This window comes from Fukomys damarensis, unplaced genomic scaffold (assembly GCF_012274545.1).
Source record: "Fukomys damarensis isolate Sample0158 unplaced genomic scaffold, DMR_v1.0_HiC HiC_scaffold_14, whole genome shotgun sequence".
NCBI classification, from domain to species: Eukaryota; Metazoa; Chordata; class Mammalia; order Rodentia; family Bathyergidae; genus Fukomys; species Fukomys damarensis.
In genome coordinates this window covers 16,538,713-16,560,088 of record NW_022900926.1, presented here as the reverse complement: position 1 = coordinate 16,560,088, position 21,376 = coordinate 16,538,713, and the positions used below count along the sequence as shown (strand labels likewise).

Here is a 21,376-nt window from a genome sequence, read left to right as displayed (position 1 = left end):
CTCTCTTGATTGGGCCAATTGATGACATAGGGATGGGTCTGGTGGGGAAGGAGTATAAATCTGGCCAAGGCCTGTTGGCATTGGCATGCTCCTTATCTCAAGGCCTACCTACGACGACACCTTACTTTCTTAATTGAGCCAATTAATTGTCTTTAATGGTGGATCTGGTAGAGAGTAGGTGTAACTCTAGCACAGGCATGGCTGTCTTGGGGGACTTCGGCTAAGTCCTGGAAGTTGCAGTCTTCTCCCAAGTGCAGTTCTCAGTTGTGATTTCTTTGTCTCCTTTCTACCTTTCTCTCGTCTCTCTGTCCCACCGCAGTGTGAGTGGATGGGAATGCTTCAGCAGTGCGTGAGGGAGGCAGCCCCCATCCCTGTTGTGCTGTCTGTATTAAAAGTGTTTGTTCAGTGTTAATATACATGTTACTATATGCATGGAGAATTAGATGTGTCTGGTTGAATAGGCTGAAGTGGAGAGTGATAATTTCTTCTCTCTCAGAAGAATTACCCAAGAAATACTCCTCTCAAGTTATTGTACTACAGAATCTTTAAGCTAGTTCCTTATTAACTCGATTTTCTCAATCTAGGACTTTAGCCTGCCTATCTGTGTCTCTATCTCTCTGTCTCTTTCTTAAGTAACATTTAGTTGTCATTCTGTATCCATGAGGAATTCGTTCCAAAATCCAAGGATTTTCAAGTCTTATATGAAATGATATAACGTTTGCAGTAATCTACACACATCCTCGCATATACTTTACATCATCTGTAGGTTATTCTAATGACAAATACAGTGGAAATAGTTGTTGTACTTGTTGCGGGGGAATGTTGACAAGGAAAATATCTGTACATGTTTAGTAGAGACAGGCTTTTTCAAATCTGCATAGCAGAACTAGCTGATGCAGTGGGCCAACTGTGTTGTGCTTTGGACTAGATAGATATGCCAAATAGACTAACTTCTACATCAATTCTGAGTTTCTACTTTAGAGAATGGTCTAAATGTAGGAAATTCAAACATGCAGCTTGGGAAAATACGGTATACTGAATCTGCGGAGTGCAACATTGAAACAAATGTTGAATATAAGATTAAAACCTGAATTTTCTATAAGAAAATACGATTTTATAATTAACATGTCTTGCCTAGTCAGGCAGTGAAAATGATATAATAAAAATTTCCCGGGCTGGGGATTTAGCTCAGCAGTTCGGTGGCCTGCCTTGCAAGCACGAGGACCCGAGTTCAATCCCCGGTACTCCCCCCCCAAAAAAAAAAGAAAAGAAAAAAATTCCCTTTTAGAATATGGTATTTGGGTATTTGTGATACTCTTTCCTTATTTTTCTTCTTAAAACTTTATTTCAGTATAACTGTGCTTATAGAAATACATTTATATTGGACAACAGAATGCAGTTTAACTGATCTTATACAATTTTTAGTACATAATTTAAGATTTTAGATGAGATTTACAATCTGAATTACCTTTATATATTGCAAATGTTTAAAATATCTTCAAATACTACTAAACAAGGTAACAAGAACCTTAAGAAATAGACCTGTGAGGCTGAGGATTTAGCTCAGTGATACCCCTCCTCAAGATCCTGAGTTTGATCCCAGAACCAAAAAAAAAAAAAAACAAAAAACAAAAAAATCCTGTGATTTGTTTCAGAAAATTATGTATTACATTGTAAACTTTATAAAATTGGTGCAGCAAAACATTGTTGCAGTGTTACAATGCTGGTTACAAAGTTCAGTGGCTAATGGATGTGGAAGTCGGCAGAAGGGAGCTTATGTAGTTAATACTGTATTAGGTTATGAATCCCAACAAAGCAAGATACAGATAATTTCTTCAGTCTATACTAACTATAAGCTCACTTCACCTGCTGGCATCAACAAGGAAACTTGACATACTAGCATTTGAAGCTCTTCTGATTTATGCAAAGAAAAAGGAAAGTAAAAATTTCCCCCACCATTTCAGTCCAGAAATGACAGAGTGCTACAGACAAGGTATTCTGCTCTTTGTCAACATTTGGTGACAATGCCACGAGGTCAACTGTCTTTTAATTTGTAGCAACCCTCAAATGCAGAATAGTCCCCAAAATTAATGACAAGACTTAGAAGTGACTGAAAAGTGAAATGGCCCTGCTTAGAAAACTAGAGCAAAATACCTAGCATAGTTATAAGAAGCCTTATAAAACAGCAGTGTGGCCCCTATGAATTATACTTCCGTACAAAAACAAGTGTATCCCAAAATTAGAAGCAGTTCCTTAAAAAAGAAAAACATAACTTAAAACATTTTAAAAACCAATGGGAATGTAGGTTCAAAAATAACTGAAAGAAGATTCCACTTATAATGTATTCTAGCATTTCAAGTTTATCACTAGTTATGTAATATAAGCTTACAAATAACATGTTAGTTTCTTATTCCTTTATCAAAAGGCAAAATTCTAGGTTTGATTTTTTGAAGAATTATAGAAGAATATGTATTAGAATGATTATTCATATTTTCTAAGAAAATAAGAATTCTAATAGCTCCAGGCAAATACATTTTTCAAATGGAAAAGCTCCCTTTGTACTAGAAGTTCTGATTACTAATTTACTTTTCATTGAAACAATTTTTCATTTTTTTATTAATGCATGTTTGTAGTACAATATATTTACATTACTTGTGGAAAGTTTGTACATATACATAATATATCTCAACTGCCTTTTTTTCCCTTCCCCTTTCTGTTTCCCTTCCCCCATTCATCCCTTGAACCCCTTCCTTTTATTTTTCTTTGTATATGTTTGCAATACATATTTCCTTCCCTTGTATGGAGTTGGTGCATGTACATAACAACCTTTAATTCCTTTTTCATCCTCTTTTCCTCTCTTCACTCCCTCTCCTTCTCCCTTTTTCTCACTCTTTGAGAAAGATCTACGTCCTTCCTATTATCTTTTATTTTTTCTTTTTTTATACTTTGGGGTTCTCAATAATAGAATTCATGTGATATTTAAGCTTGTATCTGATTTATTTCACTTAGTATTATAGTCTCAAGGTGCTGTTTTCCTCTAAATGACTCATTTATCTTCATGGTGAAGTAGTGCTTCATTGGGTATAAATTCTACATTTTTTGTGTCCATTCATCTGTTGACAGATACATAAGCCACTTCCAAGATTTGTGCTGTTATTAACATAGGTATGCGTGTATCACTCACTGTGTTATGATATCTTTAATTATCTTGAGAAGATTATTTAGAAGGGGAATAGCTATGTCTAATGGAGTTTCTATTTTCACTTTCTGAGGAATCTCCATACTGATTTACACATCAGTTATACTAGTTTATATTCCCACCAATAGTGTAGAGAAGTTCCTTTTTTTCTTCACAGGCTTGTCAACATCTGTTATTATTTGATTTCTGCATGATGCCCATTCTTTCTGAGATGAAATCTCAGTGTTATCTTAATTGGCATTTCTCTAAAGGCCAGCAATATTGAGCATCTCTTCATATATTTATTGGCCATTTGTATTTCTTCTTATAAGTGTTCATTTCACTTGCCTATTTTTTGATTGGGTCATTTATTTTGAGGGGGAGTCTAAGTTTCTTTTAATTTTTTATTTATTCTATATTTATCCTCAGACAAAGAAATAGCTGGTAAAACTTTTCTCCCACTCTGTAGGTTGCCTTTTCATTCGGTTGGTTGTTTATTTTGCTGTGTAGAACCTTTTTAATTTGATCTGATTCTGTTTGCCATTAGTACTATTTCCTATGAAATGGGTGTTCTGTTCAGAAAGTTCTTATCTATGCCTCAGTTGTTTTATCTCGTTTGTCTTACAGCTTACAGCTGGTAAAGTTTTTCTCTTATCATTTAACTCTTTGATCTAATTTTAGTTTAGTACATGGTGAAAGATGTATGTCTAGAGCCAATATTCTCTACATATAGATAGTTTTCCCAACACTTTTTTTTTTTGTACCAGGGATTGAACCCAGGTCCTTGCTCTTGCAAGGCAGGCAGTGGAACCACTAAGCTAAATCCCCAGCCCCCAACCCCACTTATTAAAGAGCCTATCTTTGCACCAGTGTTTATTTTGCCCCCTTTGGCAAAGATCAAATAGCATATGCTTTGGGCTTTTTCTGCATCCTCTATTCTGTTCCATTGATCCTTATATCTGTTTTTGTTCCAGTACCATGCTTTTTTTATCACTATAGCTTTGTAATATAACTTCAAGTTTGGAATTGTGATGCCTCTAGCTTTGCTCTTTTTATCCAGGATTTCTTTTGTTATTCTGGGTCTCTTCTGTTTCTATATGAATTTTAGGATTGTTTTCTTCAGTTCTTTGAAGAATGCTGCAGGAGTTTTGGTTGGGGTTGCTCTAAATCTATGTATCAATTTTAGACATACAGCTATTTTTCTTGGTGCTATTGTGAATGGCACTTTTGTCCTAATTTGTTTTCCAGTGAGTTCATTTTTAATACACAGAAATGCTATTGAGTTTTGTGTGTTGATTTTGTATCCTTCTGCATTACTGAATTTGGTTATTTTAAGAGTCTTTTGGTGTAATTTTGGGGGTCTTCAATGTAGAAGATCATGTCATCTGCAAATAATGATAACTTTGATTTCTTCCTTTCCTTCACATTATCCATTTTATTTCTTTCTTTTGCCTGATTGCTCTGGCCAATGTTCAAGGGCTATATGGGACAGAAGTGGTAATAGTAAACATCCTTGTCTTTTTCCTGATTTTAGAAGGAAAACTTAAATTTTTCCCCATTTAATATGATGTTGGCAATAAGTTTGTCATAAATGGCTTTTATCAGATTAAGTCATTCTACACCTATTTTCTTAAGTGTTTTTAATCATGAAAGGATGTTGGATTTTTGTTTTGTTTTGTTTTGTGTTGTGTTTTTTGAGCCAGGGTCTCACTATGTAGTTGAGATTGACCTGGAACTCACTGTGTAGCCCAGGCTGGTCTCGAACTCACAGCAATCCTCCTGCCTCAGCCTCCCAAGTGCTGGGATTACAGGCCTGAGCCACCACGCTCAGTTTAGGACTTGGATTTTGTCAAATGCTTTTTGAGCATTTTTATTGTCATATCTAGGCCGTTCTGTCAGAAAACTGCCTGATTTCACACCAGAAAAATTAAAGATGGCATTCTCTGATTAGTCCCAGATGCAAAGTTTGGGCACATGTGTCCTGAATTTCTGCAGGTCATGCCTACTTGTCCAGCTGGCTGGCCATGCCTACTCTGAGACTGCTTCAACAACTTATTTTACTGTAGTGAAAAACTCCTAATAGTGAGAAAATCTCATGTTGAATTTTTAAAGTATTTTTTCATGATATCATGTTAGTGTTAGAAATTCATTGTAATTTATATGTGTGTATGTCTATAGCTTTTTTTATTTTTATTTTTATTTTGGTACCCGTAATTGAACTCGTGTCCTTGCGCTTACAAAGCAGGTGCTGGAACCACTGAGCTAAATCCCCAGCCTCCTATAGCATTTTTATACAGTGTTCAGAGACACAAAGTAATTCCTATGAATTGTTTGTAAACTTTTTTTCTTATAGAGTACTGTATCTTGTTTTGTTATTTTTCCTGGGAGAAATAGACATGCAGTAGCCACTGACAAAATCAAAACTAAAACTTAGCAGCCCTCAGTTCCTCACCTAAAGTACTTTTGTCTTATGTTACAATGAATACTTATCACTCTGTATTATCTTATAACCTTTTTTAAAATTAGAAGTAAAATATGAAACAAAAAGTATAGCTAAATATAAAAATGTTGGATTTGATAATTTGCATCATATCAGAAGTAAACATTAATTGTTAGAAAGCTGAAGAGTACAGAAAAGAAAGAGGAAAAAAAAGAATTACCCATAATCTATACCCCAGAGATCACCACTAGGATTCTTTCTTCTTTCTTCTGCATGTGTTTGTTTACATTGCTGATCATGATGTATGTTTAGACCTGGGGATGTAGCTCAGCAGCATTGTGCCTGCCTGGCAAGCATGAGGTCCCGAGTTCAATCCCTGGTACTAAAAACAAAAACAGAAAACAAATAATGTATGCGTAATTTATTTCAGTTAACATAAGGAATAGGTGATTAACCCATAATAGTTTTATATTTCTATCAATATTGCGATTGTCTAGCTTTGACATTCCCTCCAAGTTCTTACAGGTCGCTAGTCTTATCATACCACTTAAAACAATCTGCATTTTTCAGCGAGGGTAGGAACATCACTTACCTTTTGAATTTTCTGCTTGTATTACAGTGCTGTCCATGCTTCCAACACTGAGGGAGGCCTTAATGCAGCAACTCAATTCAGAGAGCCTTACAGTTCTGCTAAAAAACAGGTAAATCTCTGTTTAGGACTTTACTTAAAGTGTATAGAATGAGCTGAAATACATTTCAAAAGTCTTTGTTTCCTTCTCTTTCTCTTTTAAGTTTGTTACACATAAGCTCAGAAAAATACATATGACTCTGTCCTTGAATTAATATTTTATTTATGCTCCTTTTTGCTCTATCTCAAATTACAGAGATCATTTAGGGCACTGTGTATGCATTGTTTTTCATATAAACAATTTTATATCATTAATAATTGAGTATTTACAAACTGTATTTCTGAACCAGTTTCTGAACTAGATGTTGTGAAGCTGACAAATTTATGTTGAATACCGTCCTTCTTGAATGGTGTTATTTTGTTAACCAGTCAGGGATTGTTAAAGCAAAGGTTAAAGAATTACAGCAGCACATCGAAGAGTGAAAAAGATGATGGAAAAAGACCAGAGCTATTCCTGGCTTCCCCAAATTATGCCTTGGCTACTTCCCTTTTTGGGCCCACTGGCTTGTATATGCCTTTTGGTCATGATAGGGCCCTGTCTGCTTTGCTGTTTTCAAAATCTCTTTCAGGAACACGTGAGGGCATTTGCCTACCAGACAAGCACAGAACTCATGGCGGGGTACCGGCCACTGCGGCAGAGGGTTGAAGTCCTCACCTACCGCTGCCCCAACCAGATCCAGGTTTAGTCCCAACCTTCGCCCCTTTGTCAGCTTGAAGCAGCTCCAGAAGAAGAGACCTTCGCCCAATAACCACAAAACAAAAAGCCTGGAATGTTAGATTTCCCTTGCCTTAAGACAGCTGCCAGGTGGAATAGCAGCCTTCATGTTAAAATATGGCTTCTCTCAACAACGGACAGGCTTCCTCTTCCCGTCATGCCTCTTCTCCCGCCAAAAGAGTAACCTGACACTCGCTACCTCCTAGCAGCTAGTGATGTCACAAGCCTCTCCTAGTGTTGTGACAGGCTCCTCCAATCCCTTAATACTACCTCACTCAACTCCACCCTGGCTCAGGTCAACCCCACCCTGCTCCTATAAAAGAAGCTCCCTGTTCTGCCATGTGGCTGTCTTTCCTTTGTTTAGAGACAGCCTGGCAGATCCTCCCCATAATAAAGACTTGTCAAAAAAAAGAAGAATACCATGCTTCTTAAAGTGTTTAAAATGTATTAAGTAAAGCATGTTAACATATTTTACATAGGTAAGGTGATGAATTTACATGTTCAGTTACTAGCAAAATGGAACACAAATATGATACAAACATGTAAGACTAATAATTTACATGACTATGGCAATTTATAAAACACTTTCATATATATGACCTCTTGTATCACATCCAGTATACCTCAAGATGTTATAAGTCAGTATAATTCTGTGTTTGAGAACACAGGCTTCTTCCTTTAAGGAACACGCTTATGTGGTGGTGGGGTGATTTCCCTCAGTAAATTCCTTGTGGTAGGGCCTCATGCATACTAACCATGTGCTCTACCAGTGGACAACAGCCCCAACATTAGATAAATTTAATCATTGTAGTCTTACTGAAATATTTACTTGCCTTGTAATCACCTACCAAATAGCCAGAGGGAATTAACTGCGGTTTGTAGAGTCTTTCTGAGCCTTACCTGTGCTAGGCACCTCTATATATACATGCTACCATTTAATCTTCACAACATCCCTGTGAGAAATATTATTGTCAGAGAGGTTAAATAATAAGCTACAGAGTTTCCTTAAAATAATTTCTTGTATATTCAAAGGATACTTCCCAAAATAACAATGAATTTTTATCTGATTAAAATATAATACCAGTGTCATCAGACTTCACCTCCATAAATTTCAGTATTCTTAGGATAGATTCACTTTAGTTTGTAAAGTTTGGCTTATGAATTAGTTTCTGTAGTTCTGTGAAGAAGACACATATGAGCAAATTGCTCTCAGTCAAATAAATACCTAATTATCACCTATATGAATATAAATATAGGATAGAAAAGAAATAGATTTTTGTATTGCCTTACATTTTCGTTTTATTGGGAAGGCAAGACAAAGTAGGTGTAAAACAATTTTATAAAAGCAGTGTCATCGCAGACATAATAAACATGGTGGTGCACACCTGTCATCCCATCTCTTGGAAGGCTGAGGCAGAAGGACTGCTAGGAGTTTGAGGCCAGCTTAGACTATGTGGTGATTTCAAGGCCAACCTGAACTACATAGTGAGACGTCATCTCAAAAAAACAAACAACAACAAAAAACATGGTGGCCGTCTTCATTCTTACTGAGTGTTTCCTCTAAGGTGTAGGTGCCATATGCTTTGAGGGATTCAGGATAGTTAAAATAGGGCTGGGAGCTTAACTCAGTAGCAGAGCACATGTTAATTTGCTAGAGGTTCTGGATTCAATCCCCAGCACTCACTATTAGGATAAAGTTCTTTTAAGTCCTTGACAGACAAAGGAAAAAGTAGACTAAATAAATCATCATAATTCAAGGCATAGTAGTGCCATGATAAAAAAAGTAAAATAAAAGCAAGAGAGGGAGAGGGAAAAGAATAAAAACAAATGTGAACAATGTGTGTAGGAAAATAGAAAAGCTTTAATTTTTGATGTATAATTCTGGATTAGAGGAAAGATGTGCTTCCACTTTTCTTTTTTGTAGAAGAGAATTTCTTAAAATTAAGATAGGTCACTGAACTCCTTACCCTGTTTATATGTTATTTTCTTATCTTAATCATACTTTGAAATTTTTTCTGGTGAGCAAAAATGTGATTTACTTGCATTGAAATACTTTGTGTTGTAGTAAATTCTCCATTTAATCAGAATAAATATGGTAGTGAACTTATCTAGTATGAATGGAGCCCTAGATTCAATCCCTTGAACTGAAAAAAAAAAAAAAGAATCACTATGGCATCCCACCCTGAATCTGTAGATTTGAGAAAGTGCGTGTTGGTGCCTTGTAGGTAGGATCCACTCCACCTGTCTTTTGAACCTGTGCTGTCTAGGGGATGATTGAAGCTCCAGGCTCTGTTCACAGGCAGAGAAAGATAAAAAGCTTATATTTTTATTGCTATAGTATCCTTCCATTTTTGTAAGGGAGCAGATATGAATATATTACATACACATTTCCTTATATAAAGTAAAGTAAAAAAGATTTTTTTCATTGTGGTGATGTGGTGTTGGGGACTGAACCCAGGGACTTTGTGTGCAGCTATATCCCCAGGCCTTTTTCTCACTTCTTTATTTTGAGACAAGAGCTCCCTAAGTTGCTAAGTTGCCTGGGTTGGACTCAAACTTGTGATCCTTCTGCCTCAGCCTCCCATAGTGCTGGGATTGCAGGTGTGCACCACCACACCTGGCTTAAAGATTTGTGTAACAGTCACCTGTGAATAAGGGACAGAATAAAGAGGGATAAGAACATAACTTTTTTTTGATGTGCTGTGTTGTACAAATTTGACTTTAGAACCATATAAATATTTTATGTAATTACAAAAGTATTTCCATTTTTAAAAAGCAGTATCTAAATAATTTGGGTAAAATAAACCTAAATATAAGTCTTGTCAATGCTATAATCACAAAGACAGAAACCATGCTTAGTGAGTAAAACAGAAGTTGTACTGTACATCCTCCATGAAATACATGATCCTCTGACACGGAATTAACAAAACAACTTCAGACCCTTTTAATATTGCTACTGTAATTTTACAACTAATGTACATGGGTTGAGGGAATCCAGCACTAGTCATTTCATTGGCTTCACAGATTTCTGGTGTAGGCAGAATGAAGTGCAGATGTAAGAGCAGTGAAATTAAAAATCCTGTGGCCTTGTGTTAGTCAAGTCTTCTTCACTGTGACCAGACACCTTGGAAAAAGAACTCAAAGAGGAAAGATGCCTTTCCAACCACGGTTCAGTGTGTGGCAGGCTGGTTCTGTTGCAGTGGGCTGGAGCCGAGGCAGAACATGGGATGGGACAGTGGAGAAGAGCTGAGCACTTTGTGGTGGCCAGAAGAGCAGCAAGGGACCGAGAGGAAAAGGAGCTGGGGGCCAGATAGAGAACGAACCTGAGGTCGGTCCACTCGCCCACCGGCTCTGCCCCGATTTTCCACCCCCTCCTAGTCAAATGGCAGTCTCATCAGTGGTTTCCTCCACAGATGAAGTTAGAGCCGTCAGCCAGTCACCTTCTGAAGATGTGCAATTTAAACACCGCCAGTGCATTAATATTTCATATGCGTGGAAATCCATACATGCATAATGATAATTTAAAACAAAATAATGTCGATACAAGATTACTTCATGATTTGTGAAATAATACATAAGGGAAAGAAAGAAATATTTTTCCTGATTTTCTTTATGGTTTTATAGCACATGTCTACATATGCTCAGAAAGAGAGAAAACAAATTATACCAGTGAAAAGGGTTGCTCTTATTGGTTACTAGAATTATAATTGTTTCTTGCTGTATTCTGTGGGCTTTGTTTTTTTCAGTCACTATTATTTTTAATATTAGAAATTAAATATAAATCTATAAAGTTCAGAGTTTTTAATTAACTTATCTAGATTATTTTCATATCTGATTCTTTTCTTTTAGACCTTCAAACAAGCTGGAAATATGGGAGGATCTGAAGATAATAAGTAAGCCTACATAACAGCATATCTTTAGGCTATTTATAAAGGGAAATTTTTACACTGTATTTTGTGTACTGAATTGTGTGCCTTATAGAGTTGGCATCATAATTAAAATAATACTCATGAAACAAGTGAATCAATATGTAGTCACAAAAAGTATTCAGTGAATGGTGGGCGGTGGTGGTGGGATTACTGTTCTCATAATAACGATGTGAGAAATTGTGCTAGACTATATATGCCTCTTCTGGGTACTAATGTCATTAACATTATATTTTAAAGGAAGTTTTTACCTCCAGCTCAGTAGTACTGTGTGTTGCTAAATGCACTGGGACATTTTCCTCCCTCTGGACCTCTTGGCAGCAGTCACCACGTCTCTTCCCTCCTCTGACTTGACCTTCTGCGCTGTGGTGCTGGGAAACCCAGTTTGGGATTTCCTGTCCTTCTATTCCTTCTCTAGTCCTTGCTGGGCATCTCCTCCTCTCTCTGCCAGAGGGAAAGCTAGAATTCTTCCCCACTCAGCTCTCTTCTCTCACTTCTAAGCTCACTCTTTGGAAAACTCTGTGAGCTGCAACTCTTAACACCTGCCAGTTTTCCTTTCTAAGATAATAAAATAGAATACTTTTACCTAACATTTTTTATTGGTTATCACTTCAACTAAGAAATCATACTTAAATTATTCTAAGCAGATTGTAAGGAGATGGGTTAAATATGAGATATTTTGAATGGGTATATTTTTTATTTTTATACTTGATACAGTTACAAATATATATTTAAAGTCATTTTGTGAAAAAATAGTCATGGGATGACTCATGATTTTATACATTTGTTGTTGTCTTAGTAACAATACCCAAGAGTTCTGTCCACTCTCTGCAGGTTTCACAAGAAGTATTGTGGCTGTATATAGTACCTGTATGCTGGTGGTTCTTCTGCGGGTGCAGTTAAACATAATTGGTGGATATATTTACCTGGATAATGCAGCGGTTGGCAAAAATGGCACTGTAAGTTTATTACATGTAAGCACATACGGACCTTTCTTTCAACAGACTCAAAGTTTAACTGAATGTTATTTATCCTGATAAGAATGTCTATGATGTAAACGTATTTTTGATTCATGAGATTGTAAACATTTAGCATTATGATTATTTTCCATCTTTTGAAAAACAGACTTTTTTGATATGCTAAAGAGTCTCATTTATCCTGTCATTCCAGATTGTGAAAACAATCTCACCTCGCTGTAGGAAAGTGTTGCTTCTTTATTAATAAGAAAAGATAACTTGCCTTATTTCTTTTTTGTGCAGACCGCTCTTGCTCCCCCAGATGTCCAGCAGCAGTACTTATCAAGTATTCAGCACCTCCTTGGAGATGGTATGACTCTACTCTGTACCCTTCCCACTATTCTTAGTTTATTTATATTATAGAGTAATTTTTCAAGGGAGCAAATCTTTTAATTTTGTTTGTCCTTTAATAGGCCTGACAGAATTAATTACTGTCATTAAACAAGCTGTACAGAAAATTTTAGGAAGGTAAGGTGTTTTTCTTTGCCTTTTCTGACTTTGATTGTGATGAATAAAAGAAAAATTAGAATTGTTCAAATGAAGTAGGTCACTGGGGGAAAGTTTTAATGTTTCATTGCTGGTTGATTATTTTCAGAACACATAAATATTTGGGTCATGAGATAAAAGATCTACTGTAAAATCTGCCTCTGCAGCCTTTGCCTTCCATTTATACTGATAATATCTATAATTGTAATAGAAATTTTCTTACGAAATCTGCAGCAAGGCTTTTCTTGGCTCTGTAGTAATGGATCTTATCTCATGGCTAATTTCTTATTCTGTTCTAGTATAGTTACCAGTTTCAGGTTTGACCAGAAGAAACAATTTCAAGATTGTACTCTATTAAGAAAAAATGTGTATAAGGATATATGTGTTGCATAGTTTAAATTTATTCCAGTTTTTTTTTCTTTTTTTTCCAGTGTTTCTCTTAAACATTCTTTGTCTCTTTTGGACTTGGAGCAAAAACTAAAAGAAATAAGAACTCTTGTTGAACAGCATAAATCTTCTTCGATTACCAAGGATGGATCCAGGTCTTTTTTATGCCATTATATGATGCCAGATGAAGAAACTCCATTAGCAGTTCAGGTGCTTAATTCAGAACTATTCCACCAAACAGTTATTCTTTGTTTTCAAAATTTGTTACTTTCTCTTAAAATTTAGATTTTTGAGGCTCCTGAAAAGTGATTAGAAGACATATATTTCCATAATTTAAATAAACCCTAATTGATTTAGGAAAAAAAAATACATATGACTGATTTCCTGTTGGATCACTTACAGTTTTAGATACTCAGCAAATTTTTATTAATAGTCATGTAGCAGACCACATGATATATGCTGGGAATCTGAGGAAAATATATTTATTACTTATAGGGACATTAGGAGACAAATACAAGTTATTCATTGATTAAGAATAATAAAAATGGCAAAGATTGCAGGTTATGGAGCTTAACTGAGTAGTCTTTCACTAGTAAACTGGATTAAGCCCATTTCATTCTACCCAGGAAAAGAATGACTCTCACTTAGCAACAAGAGAAACCTCAGAACAGTGAGGCCTCTGTGCCACACCTTACCGCTGAACTCCCATAGACCAGAATGCTGTCTTCTCACTGCCTGCAGACCTCCCACCCCTGAAGAAACCAAAGATGACCTTGGGTGCTGGGAGGCCCTATAGTTGCACCTCCTGTCAGGGAGCCCTGTGACTTGAAAGATAAAGGCTAAAAAAAAGAGGACAGGTGGAGCAGAACTAATGAAAGAAAACTTCCTTACAAAATAGGACCCCAAAAAGAAGCAGTAAGAAAATTTTAAAAGCTTTCTGGCACTATAAAACAATTTCCACAATTTTAAAATTCCACAGTGCAACTAGAAAGAAAATAATTTAAAGGTATGGGTTAAGAGAGGACTGATAAACCAAATCTTAACTAAATTTAATTTAATTAAAACCTAAAATGTCACATTGAATGAAATATACAGAGTCTCAGAGCAGATAAATTAAAAAAAAACAAGTTATCCTGATTAAATTTCTGAATGGTTAAAGAAAAAGACAGTAGCCCCAGACCTTTGCATTTTCATAGTCTCTTCTTTCTTTGCGTATATGTGCTAGACATGTATCTAAGGGCAGAATAAGCAAAGACCTTACAAAGTATACTTTGACTTGTATTTTAAATGCTACCTACCTGCACACATAAGCCTCTACAGGTTTTTTGAGTTTGAGGGTTTGGTTGTTGACAGAACATAGACTTAGATTTTCTAAACTCTTGAGTTTGTGAATGTGATTAGTTTTTTCATGACCCTGTGTTAATGTTTTAAACCCTGAACTATGGCATTTAAATTTTACAGGCCTGTGGGCTTTCTTCCAGGGACATTACGACTATTAAACTTCTCAATGAAACCAGAGACATGCTGGAAAGGTATGTAGATGACATATGACAAGGACAATGTGTTTGTATTTTGGATGCACTTAAAACTGTTTTTTAGTTTTTTCCTGAACAACACATTCAGCGTAATATTGTGTTAAATTTTGAATCTGTATCTTGCTTTTCCATAGAATTTCCTACTTAAACTAGAGGAAAGCAGGGATTTTTTTTTTTTTTTAAGATACCCACCTTGCCCACCCACTTCCCTCGAGTATAGATCCTGATATACTGGTTGAGGAGCTGGAAGGTAGTTAACATTTGTATTTTGAAAAAAAAAGCATTCCAGGATAATACCCCATTGGATACTAGTAAATGTTTAACAACCAGGTCTGCAGAAAGGAAAACAAAATAAAATAACATCAGCAACTGACAGTATAGCTGTACAGATCTTAGGCTGCCAATGTGAAGTCAGGTTGAGGAGATAGGAAGCTGGCTCTCAAGTACACACACACTTACCTATACTGTGTACACACACACACACACTCTCACACACTCATACTCCCACTTAAAAACTACTCACCCAGCCTAAACTTTTTTAGGTAGGTTATAGTGTTCCTAAAAACATTAAATGATAGAAATTTCACTTCATCCTAAATTATTACGACTTGAATCACCCAAAGAGAATCAGACTGTAAAAACTGGAAAAAGCACCAGATTACATATTAGAAGACCACATAATCCAGAGTCAGTGTTGTCTCTCTTATTAGCTGTTCAGCCTTGGCTGAACCATTTAAACCCTTTAAGGTAATTTTAGCACTGGGAAATATGAGTATTAGTATACTTTATCTGTAGTGGTAAAAGTATCAAACCCTCTTTTAAATTGAAATACTCTATGCATCCCTGGAGTAATTCTAGTATGTTTCTCTAGTTCAGTAGTTTTAGGTTAACAAAGCTATGAAGCTTCTGTCTGAATTCATTACATTTTAGTCCTTTGTCTTTCTACAGTAGCACTTTCTACTTTTTTCATTATATTTTACCAAGTCACTCCATAAATCTCTGGAAAAGATTATCAGGAATCTTTTTTCCAAATCTAGAGAATTTGTGATGTTCATCTTAATAGACCTTTCTCTGATATTTGAAAGCTTTATGACATTTTTTGTCATGTGACTTCCATGACAGTGTAATATTCTGCTTTCTCTCCTAAGTCTCAGACCATTTTTTCTTAGTTCTTCTAACTGCTTTCCTTTAAACATTAGTATTTCTCACAAATTTGTTCTTACTTCATCCTCAGCAGCCCCAGCCTGAGGGGACTCTTGTTGCCCTAACTGCCATCTATGTGCTAGGGTTCCCAAATTTATAGCCCTATTCTCTATTAGGAGTAATCTGGTATACCTCTGTATACACAAAATGGTTAACAGCCAGCTTCACAAAAGAATTGGTCTGCATGTCAGTGATAGGTCCACCTTCCTGGAACTTACATTTTAGTGGGAGAAAAACATTACAGTAAACTAATAAAGTGAATAAAATGTCAAGAGGTTAAAGAGACATAAGTGGTGGCGTACACCTATAATCCCAGCACCAGAAAAACTGGGGCCATGAGTTTGAGGCCAGCCTGGACTACATAGTAAGACCCTGTCTTTAAGAAAAAAAGGCTAGAGAGTGACCAGGGATGCTGTTTGTAATAGCTAGGTTGGGAAAGGATTTCGTTTAGGTGGAAACATGACTGTACCATGGATGTAAGCCATATATTCAGGGATAATACAGGCCCAAGCAGAAAAATAGGTGCAGAGACTCTAATGTTAGGCCTGTTCAAGGAACAGCAGGGAAGCCAGTGCTGTAAAGAGAGCAGTGAACTAGAGGATTGATAGAGAAATGAGGTTGGAGAAATAGGTAGGGCCGGCCGAGCCTGTGTTGAACCTTGTAATCTGTGATACGGCATGTATTTGTGTGTATTTGTGATCTGTTAATTTTTTGTGTTGTCATTGTTGTTAGAAACTCACTGTAATTTATATGTGTGCATCTTTCCAGCTTTTCTTATACCATGTGGAAAGCATAGGTCACTCCTTATTTGTGTCTTCTTTGGAGATTTATAGAAAGCCATTGGAGACTTATAAGCAGGGTAGTGACATTATGTTTGTAAAAGATGTCTATCATTGCTCTATAATAACCTGACTATAAAGAGATAAGAATGGAAAAGAGGAACCAATTTTAAGATTTGGAGTAATCTAACCACAAGGTGAATCTAGCTTGGACTGAGTGTAGGCTGCAGTGGCAGGCAGTTAAGATTGATTTTGAAGGTTGAACCAGTAGCACTTACAGAAGAGGTGGCAAGAATGGCTCTTACTATTGGGACAGAGCATTTGGGGAAGTAGGAATTGCCATTTACATATTGACCATGGTAGATTTGATAAGTGTACGAAGTATCCAAGGGGCTATGTCTATTTGGCAATTAAATATGAAAATTGTAAACTCAAGAGAGAGTTTACATATAAAGATACAAACTTGGGATACATCAACTCATATGTGGTACTTAGGGACATGGGGTGGTGGCCAGGCATGTTGGCACACACCTGTAATCCCAGCACTCAGGAGACTGAGGCAGGAGGATCACTGTGAGTTCAAGACCAGCCTGGGCTACATAATGGTTCCAGATCAGTCTCAACTACATAGTGAGACCCTGTCTCAAAAAACCAAAAAAAAAAAAAAAGACAGGGTCGGGGAGACAGATGCTGAAAGACAGAGGACTGAGCCATTTAGTACCCCGAAATTTAGCATATGAAAAGAGGAGGCAAAGTCAGCAAAGAGGACTGAGCAGGTGCTGCATGTGAAACAGAAGAAAAAATCAAATGAATGAGTTGTTCTGAAGACATGTGAGACAAAAATATTTCAACAGGAGTGCTTACTTGTTCCAGATGCTCCTGAGAGGTCAAGTAAGATAAGGACAGACCAGTGACATCAGATGGGTCAAGAAGGAGCTGTGAGTCGCCCTGATGGGAGGCTTCAGAGAAGCAGTTGAGATAACCAGATTTGGAGGGTGAGAGTTGAAGTAGAGCATGAGGACAGCCAGTTGCTTCAGGAAGTCCTTAAGAGACAAAGAGACAGTATAGTATTTAGAGGGCAGTGTGGAACTCAGGAGATTTTTGGTTTTCTTTTTCAGCATATTTTTAGACACACTCCATGAGATTAAATTAGTGAACTAGAGGATTGATAGGGAAATACTCCTTTTTATTAGACTACACTCCATGAGATTAGTAATGTTTGTCTCTTTAGTTCATCAGCACTCAGAACAGTGCCTTGCATGTAGTAGACACTCAACAAGCATTCACTGACCTCACCTGAGTTGAGAGCCCAGGGAGAATCAATGTGGGAAAGCATCATAATTTTAAGAATAGAGAACTCACATCAGGGAGAGATTACTGAGGACGGGGACTAAGGCATGTAATTTGGTAGATGTGATGGGACAAGTATATACAATTCTCATTGCTTCTGTGTTTGTGTACGTGGGATAGGAGGCAGAGTCATTTATAACAAAAAGTCACTCTTATTTCCTTCATTGGCCTAAACGCACCCAGTCCAATCAGAGGACAACCAGAAATTGACACTTATGAGCCCATGTGCTACAAGCAGTGTTCTATATGGCTTCGTATATCTTCACTCACTTCATGCTTATAAGAGCACTACAAAGTAGGTGGTGGTCTTCTCTGCATTTTCCCAATTTCTTCAGTTTCTGCCCCCTCAACCATTTTGTTTTTTTCTTTTTATTCCTATCATATTCCCTTTAAAAGAGAACAAAGTTAAAATTAAATTTGCCATCTGATCCAGCAATTCACTGTAGTGATGGTTGCATAACTATATAAACTTAGTAAAAATCATTAACTTGTCATTTAAAATAGGCACATTTTTGAAATCTAAGTTCTAACTCAATAAAGCTGTTGAAATGAGTTTTAAAAGAGAAAACTATGGAAAAATGCAGATAGATACACACACACATGCCTACTCCAATTAAGAATGCTGCATTTCACTGGGCACTGTCTAACTTTCATTAGGAGACTTGTATAAATTAGGGTTTTTGTAAGGTATAACACAATGTAATGAAAGGAGCTTGAACTAAGATCAGAAAGACTTGGGTTAAAGTTTGAGCTCCCCCATCTAATCACAAAGCTTTTGCATAGCAAAAAAAAAGAAAAATTCATCAACATAGTGAGGAGACAACCATAGAATGGGAAAAATTTTGGGCCAGCTGTTCCTCAGACAAAGGACTAATATCTAACTGGGCGTGGTGGTGCACACCTGTAATCCCAGCACTTGGGAGGCTGAGGCAGGAGGATCGCCATGAGTTTGAGCCCAGCCTGGGCTACATAGTGAGTTCCAGGTCAGTCTCAACTACATAGTGAGACCCTGTCTCAAAAAATAAATAAATAAATAAAATAAGGACTAATATCTAGAATATATAAAGAGCTCAAAAAAATCAGCCCCCCCCCAATTTAAAGACCCAGTCTAAAAACGGGCATCTAAAATGAATAGAAACTTCTCAGATGAAGAAGTAGAAACTGCAAATAAATACGTGAAAAAGTGCTTGACATCACTGGTTGTTTGAGAAATACAAATTTAAAAAAACAGATTCCATCTCACTCCAGAAAGAATGGTCTCAAAAAAAAAAAAAAAAAAATCAACCAATAACAAATGCTTACAGGGCTGTGAGGAAAAAAGAACCCTTCTTCACTGTAGGTGGGAGTGTGAACTGGTGCAATCACTGTGGAAATCAGTGTAGAAATTTCTCAAAATACTAAAAGCAGAGGTTCCATTTGACCCATCTAGGGCCGGGGATTTAGCTCAGTGGTCCTGCTGCCTGCCTCACAAAGACAAGGTCCCAAGTTTGATCCCCAGTACCAAAAAAAAAAAAAAAAAAAGTGCTCCATTTGACCCAGCTATTCACCTTCTTGGCATCTACCTAATTAAAAACATCATACCACAGTGATATATGTACACCCATATTTATAGTGGCACAGTTTGTAATAGCTAAATCTTGGGAATAGCCCAAATCCCTTTTAACCAATGAATTGATGAAGGTGTGTGTGTGTGTGTGTTTAATACAGTGGAGTGCTACTCAGCCATAAAGAAGGATAAACTTGCGACATTTCTAGGTGAATGGATACATCTTGAGACTATACTCTTAAGTGAAATAAATTGACACAAATATTTAAATACTGGGCTGGGGATTTAGCTCAGCGGTTCGGGGGCCTGCCTTGCAAGTGCAAGGACCCGAGTTCAATCCCTGGTACCAATAAATAAATAAATAAATACATACATACATACATACATACATACATACATACATACATACTGCATTGTTTCTCTGGTGTGAGAAGCCAAAAGTGTAAATAAGGACCAAACTGTATGATAGATATTGTGAAGTACGAATGAAATCTTCAAATGGGAAGAGGAACTAGGAAGAGGGGAGAGGAAAAGGAAGGAAAGGAAAAGGAAAAAATGGAGACAAAGCTTTTGTAAATAGGAGGGTAAGAAGAGTTGAAGGGAGGATAGGGGAATGGAAAAAAAGAAGAGTCAAGATATATCATGTACAAGTACAAATACCCTAAGATGAATGTGATCACTGTGTGTATCTAAATGCCAATAAACGTAGTTAATTTTTTAAAAGTAACGTTTGAGCTCCCTAGTTTACTAATTGCATACCCTAAGCAAGTTTCTTCATTCTGCAAGTATCCAGTTCATCTGTATGTGATGGTGTTTTCTGTCTCACTGGGATGTCCTGAGAGAGTATGTAAAGCAAATCATTTATTTGTATCTGTAAGAGGATTCAGGAGTTTCCTCAGGAGAAGTAACGCCTTATTTTAAAAATGCATTGTACAAAGTGCTAAATGATATACAAAAGGTCTAGCAAAATACAAGAATGCTGCTATTGTGTTGTCCTGAACAATTTTGATTTTTATGGTTTGTTTTTAAAATATGGCTCTTTGATAAATTTTTACAGTGTTTCACACTATAAAACCTAGATCATGACTAAAATATTGGTGATGCTCAAAAGTATTCATAGGATTATTGAATTTGTTTCCTTTTCCATTGAGAATCTAAAAATTAATGTATGCTTATTTATATAGTCCAGATTTCAGTACAGTTTTGAATACCTGTTTGAACCGAGGTTTCAGTAGACTTCTGGACAATATGGCTACATTTTTTCGGCCTACTGAGCAGGACCTGCAACCCAGCAACTCCATTACAAGGTGAGGTGACATATAAAAATGGTGACACCCCAGTGGATGTGGTGTTTTTATGTGTTTTAGTTCCTGAGGAAAAAGAAATTCTAGATGACAAATTTTAGTTCATTTTCCAACAAAATAAACTTTTAAATCAATCACTTCTTTATAAGCGAAAGTTCCTTCTGGGTTCAGTATTAAAATTTGCATTTTTTTTCCCTAAAACCCTTTGCCTCTATATTGGATTAAGAAGCTACTTTTCTGTAAGCTACATTCCAATTATTTTTTAACTCCGTAGAATACAAAACTGTTAATATACTTAAATTTTAATGTGTTCCCTACTATTATTCTAGTACTACAAGCCATTATTGCCTTATGTGATTTGATACTTTGGTCATTACAATACCCGGGCATCTTGTTGTAGATTCTCATTTTGCAAACCATTTCCTTATGGTTATAATATATATAATTATCTTACTATAATTATCTCTGAAATTATTTAAACATATTCATTTTCTGTCTTTCTTGTAGTATTGTTAGTGATGTTAATCATAACTATACTCTGTCAGAACATACCTTATGATTTATTCTATATTTATCACCACAACCTGAGCATCTTTGGTCTCATATTAGAATCTATACTTTTTACGTACCTCTATTTTGTAGATTTTTGTATCACAGAATGGGTACTAAACCAATGTTGGCTAATGGGAAATTCCCATATTATAATTTGAGGAAACAAAGCCAGGCATGGTGGTGCAGGCCTGTAATCCTAGCATTTGGAAGGCTGAGACAGGAAAGTTATGACTTTAAGGACAACCTATGCTTCGGGGTGAGACCCTATTTA

The 21,376-nt window shown here is 36.4% G+C and overlaps 1 protein-coding gene and 1 long non-coding RNA gene across 2 annotated transcripts in view; one reads left to right on the top strand and one right to left on the bottom strand.

The window, feature by feature from the left end:
• The window catches only part of Pex3 (peroxisomal biogenesis factor 3), a 41,999-nt gene that overhangs the window by 12,629 nt on the left and 7,994 nt on the right, over nucleotides 1-21,376 (top strand). Inside the window, exons 3-10 of the mRNA XM_010626608.3 lie at nucleotides 6,238-6,319; nucleotides 10,871-10,914; nucleotides 11,782-11,906; nucleotides 12,207-12,273; nucleotides 12,377-12,431; nucleotides 12,881-13,046; nucleotides 14,298-14,368; nucleotides 20,434-20,556. Coding sequence (XP_010624910.1) covers nucleotides 6,238-6,319; nucleotides 10,871-10,914; nucleotides 11,782-11,906; nucleotides 12,207-12,273; nucleotides 12,377-12,431; nucleotides 12,881-13,046; nucleotides 14,298-14,368; nucleotides 20,434-20,556 — 733 coding nt within the window. The remainder of the gene's footprint in view (nucleotides 1-6,237; nucleotides 6,320-10,870; nucleotides 10,915-11,781; nucleotides 11,907-12,206; nucleotides 12,274-12,376; nucleotides 12,432-12,880; nucleotides 13,047-14,297; nucleotides 14,369-20,433; nucleotides 20,557-21,376) is intronic.
• On the bottom strand, nucleotides 69-6,292 carry LOC104863928. Its single transcript, XR_780730.1, has 3 exons — nucleotides 6,211-6,292; nucleotides 5,839-6,000; nucleotides 69-383 (listed from the first exon to the last, which is right to left on the bottom strand). It is a non-coding gene; the product is annotated as an uncharacterized LOC104863928 (long non-coding RNA).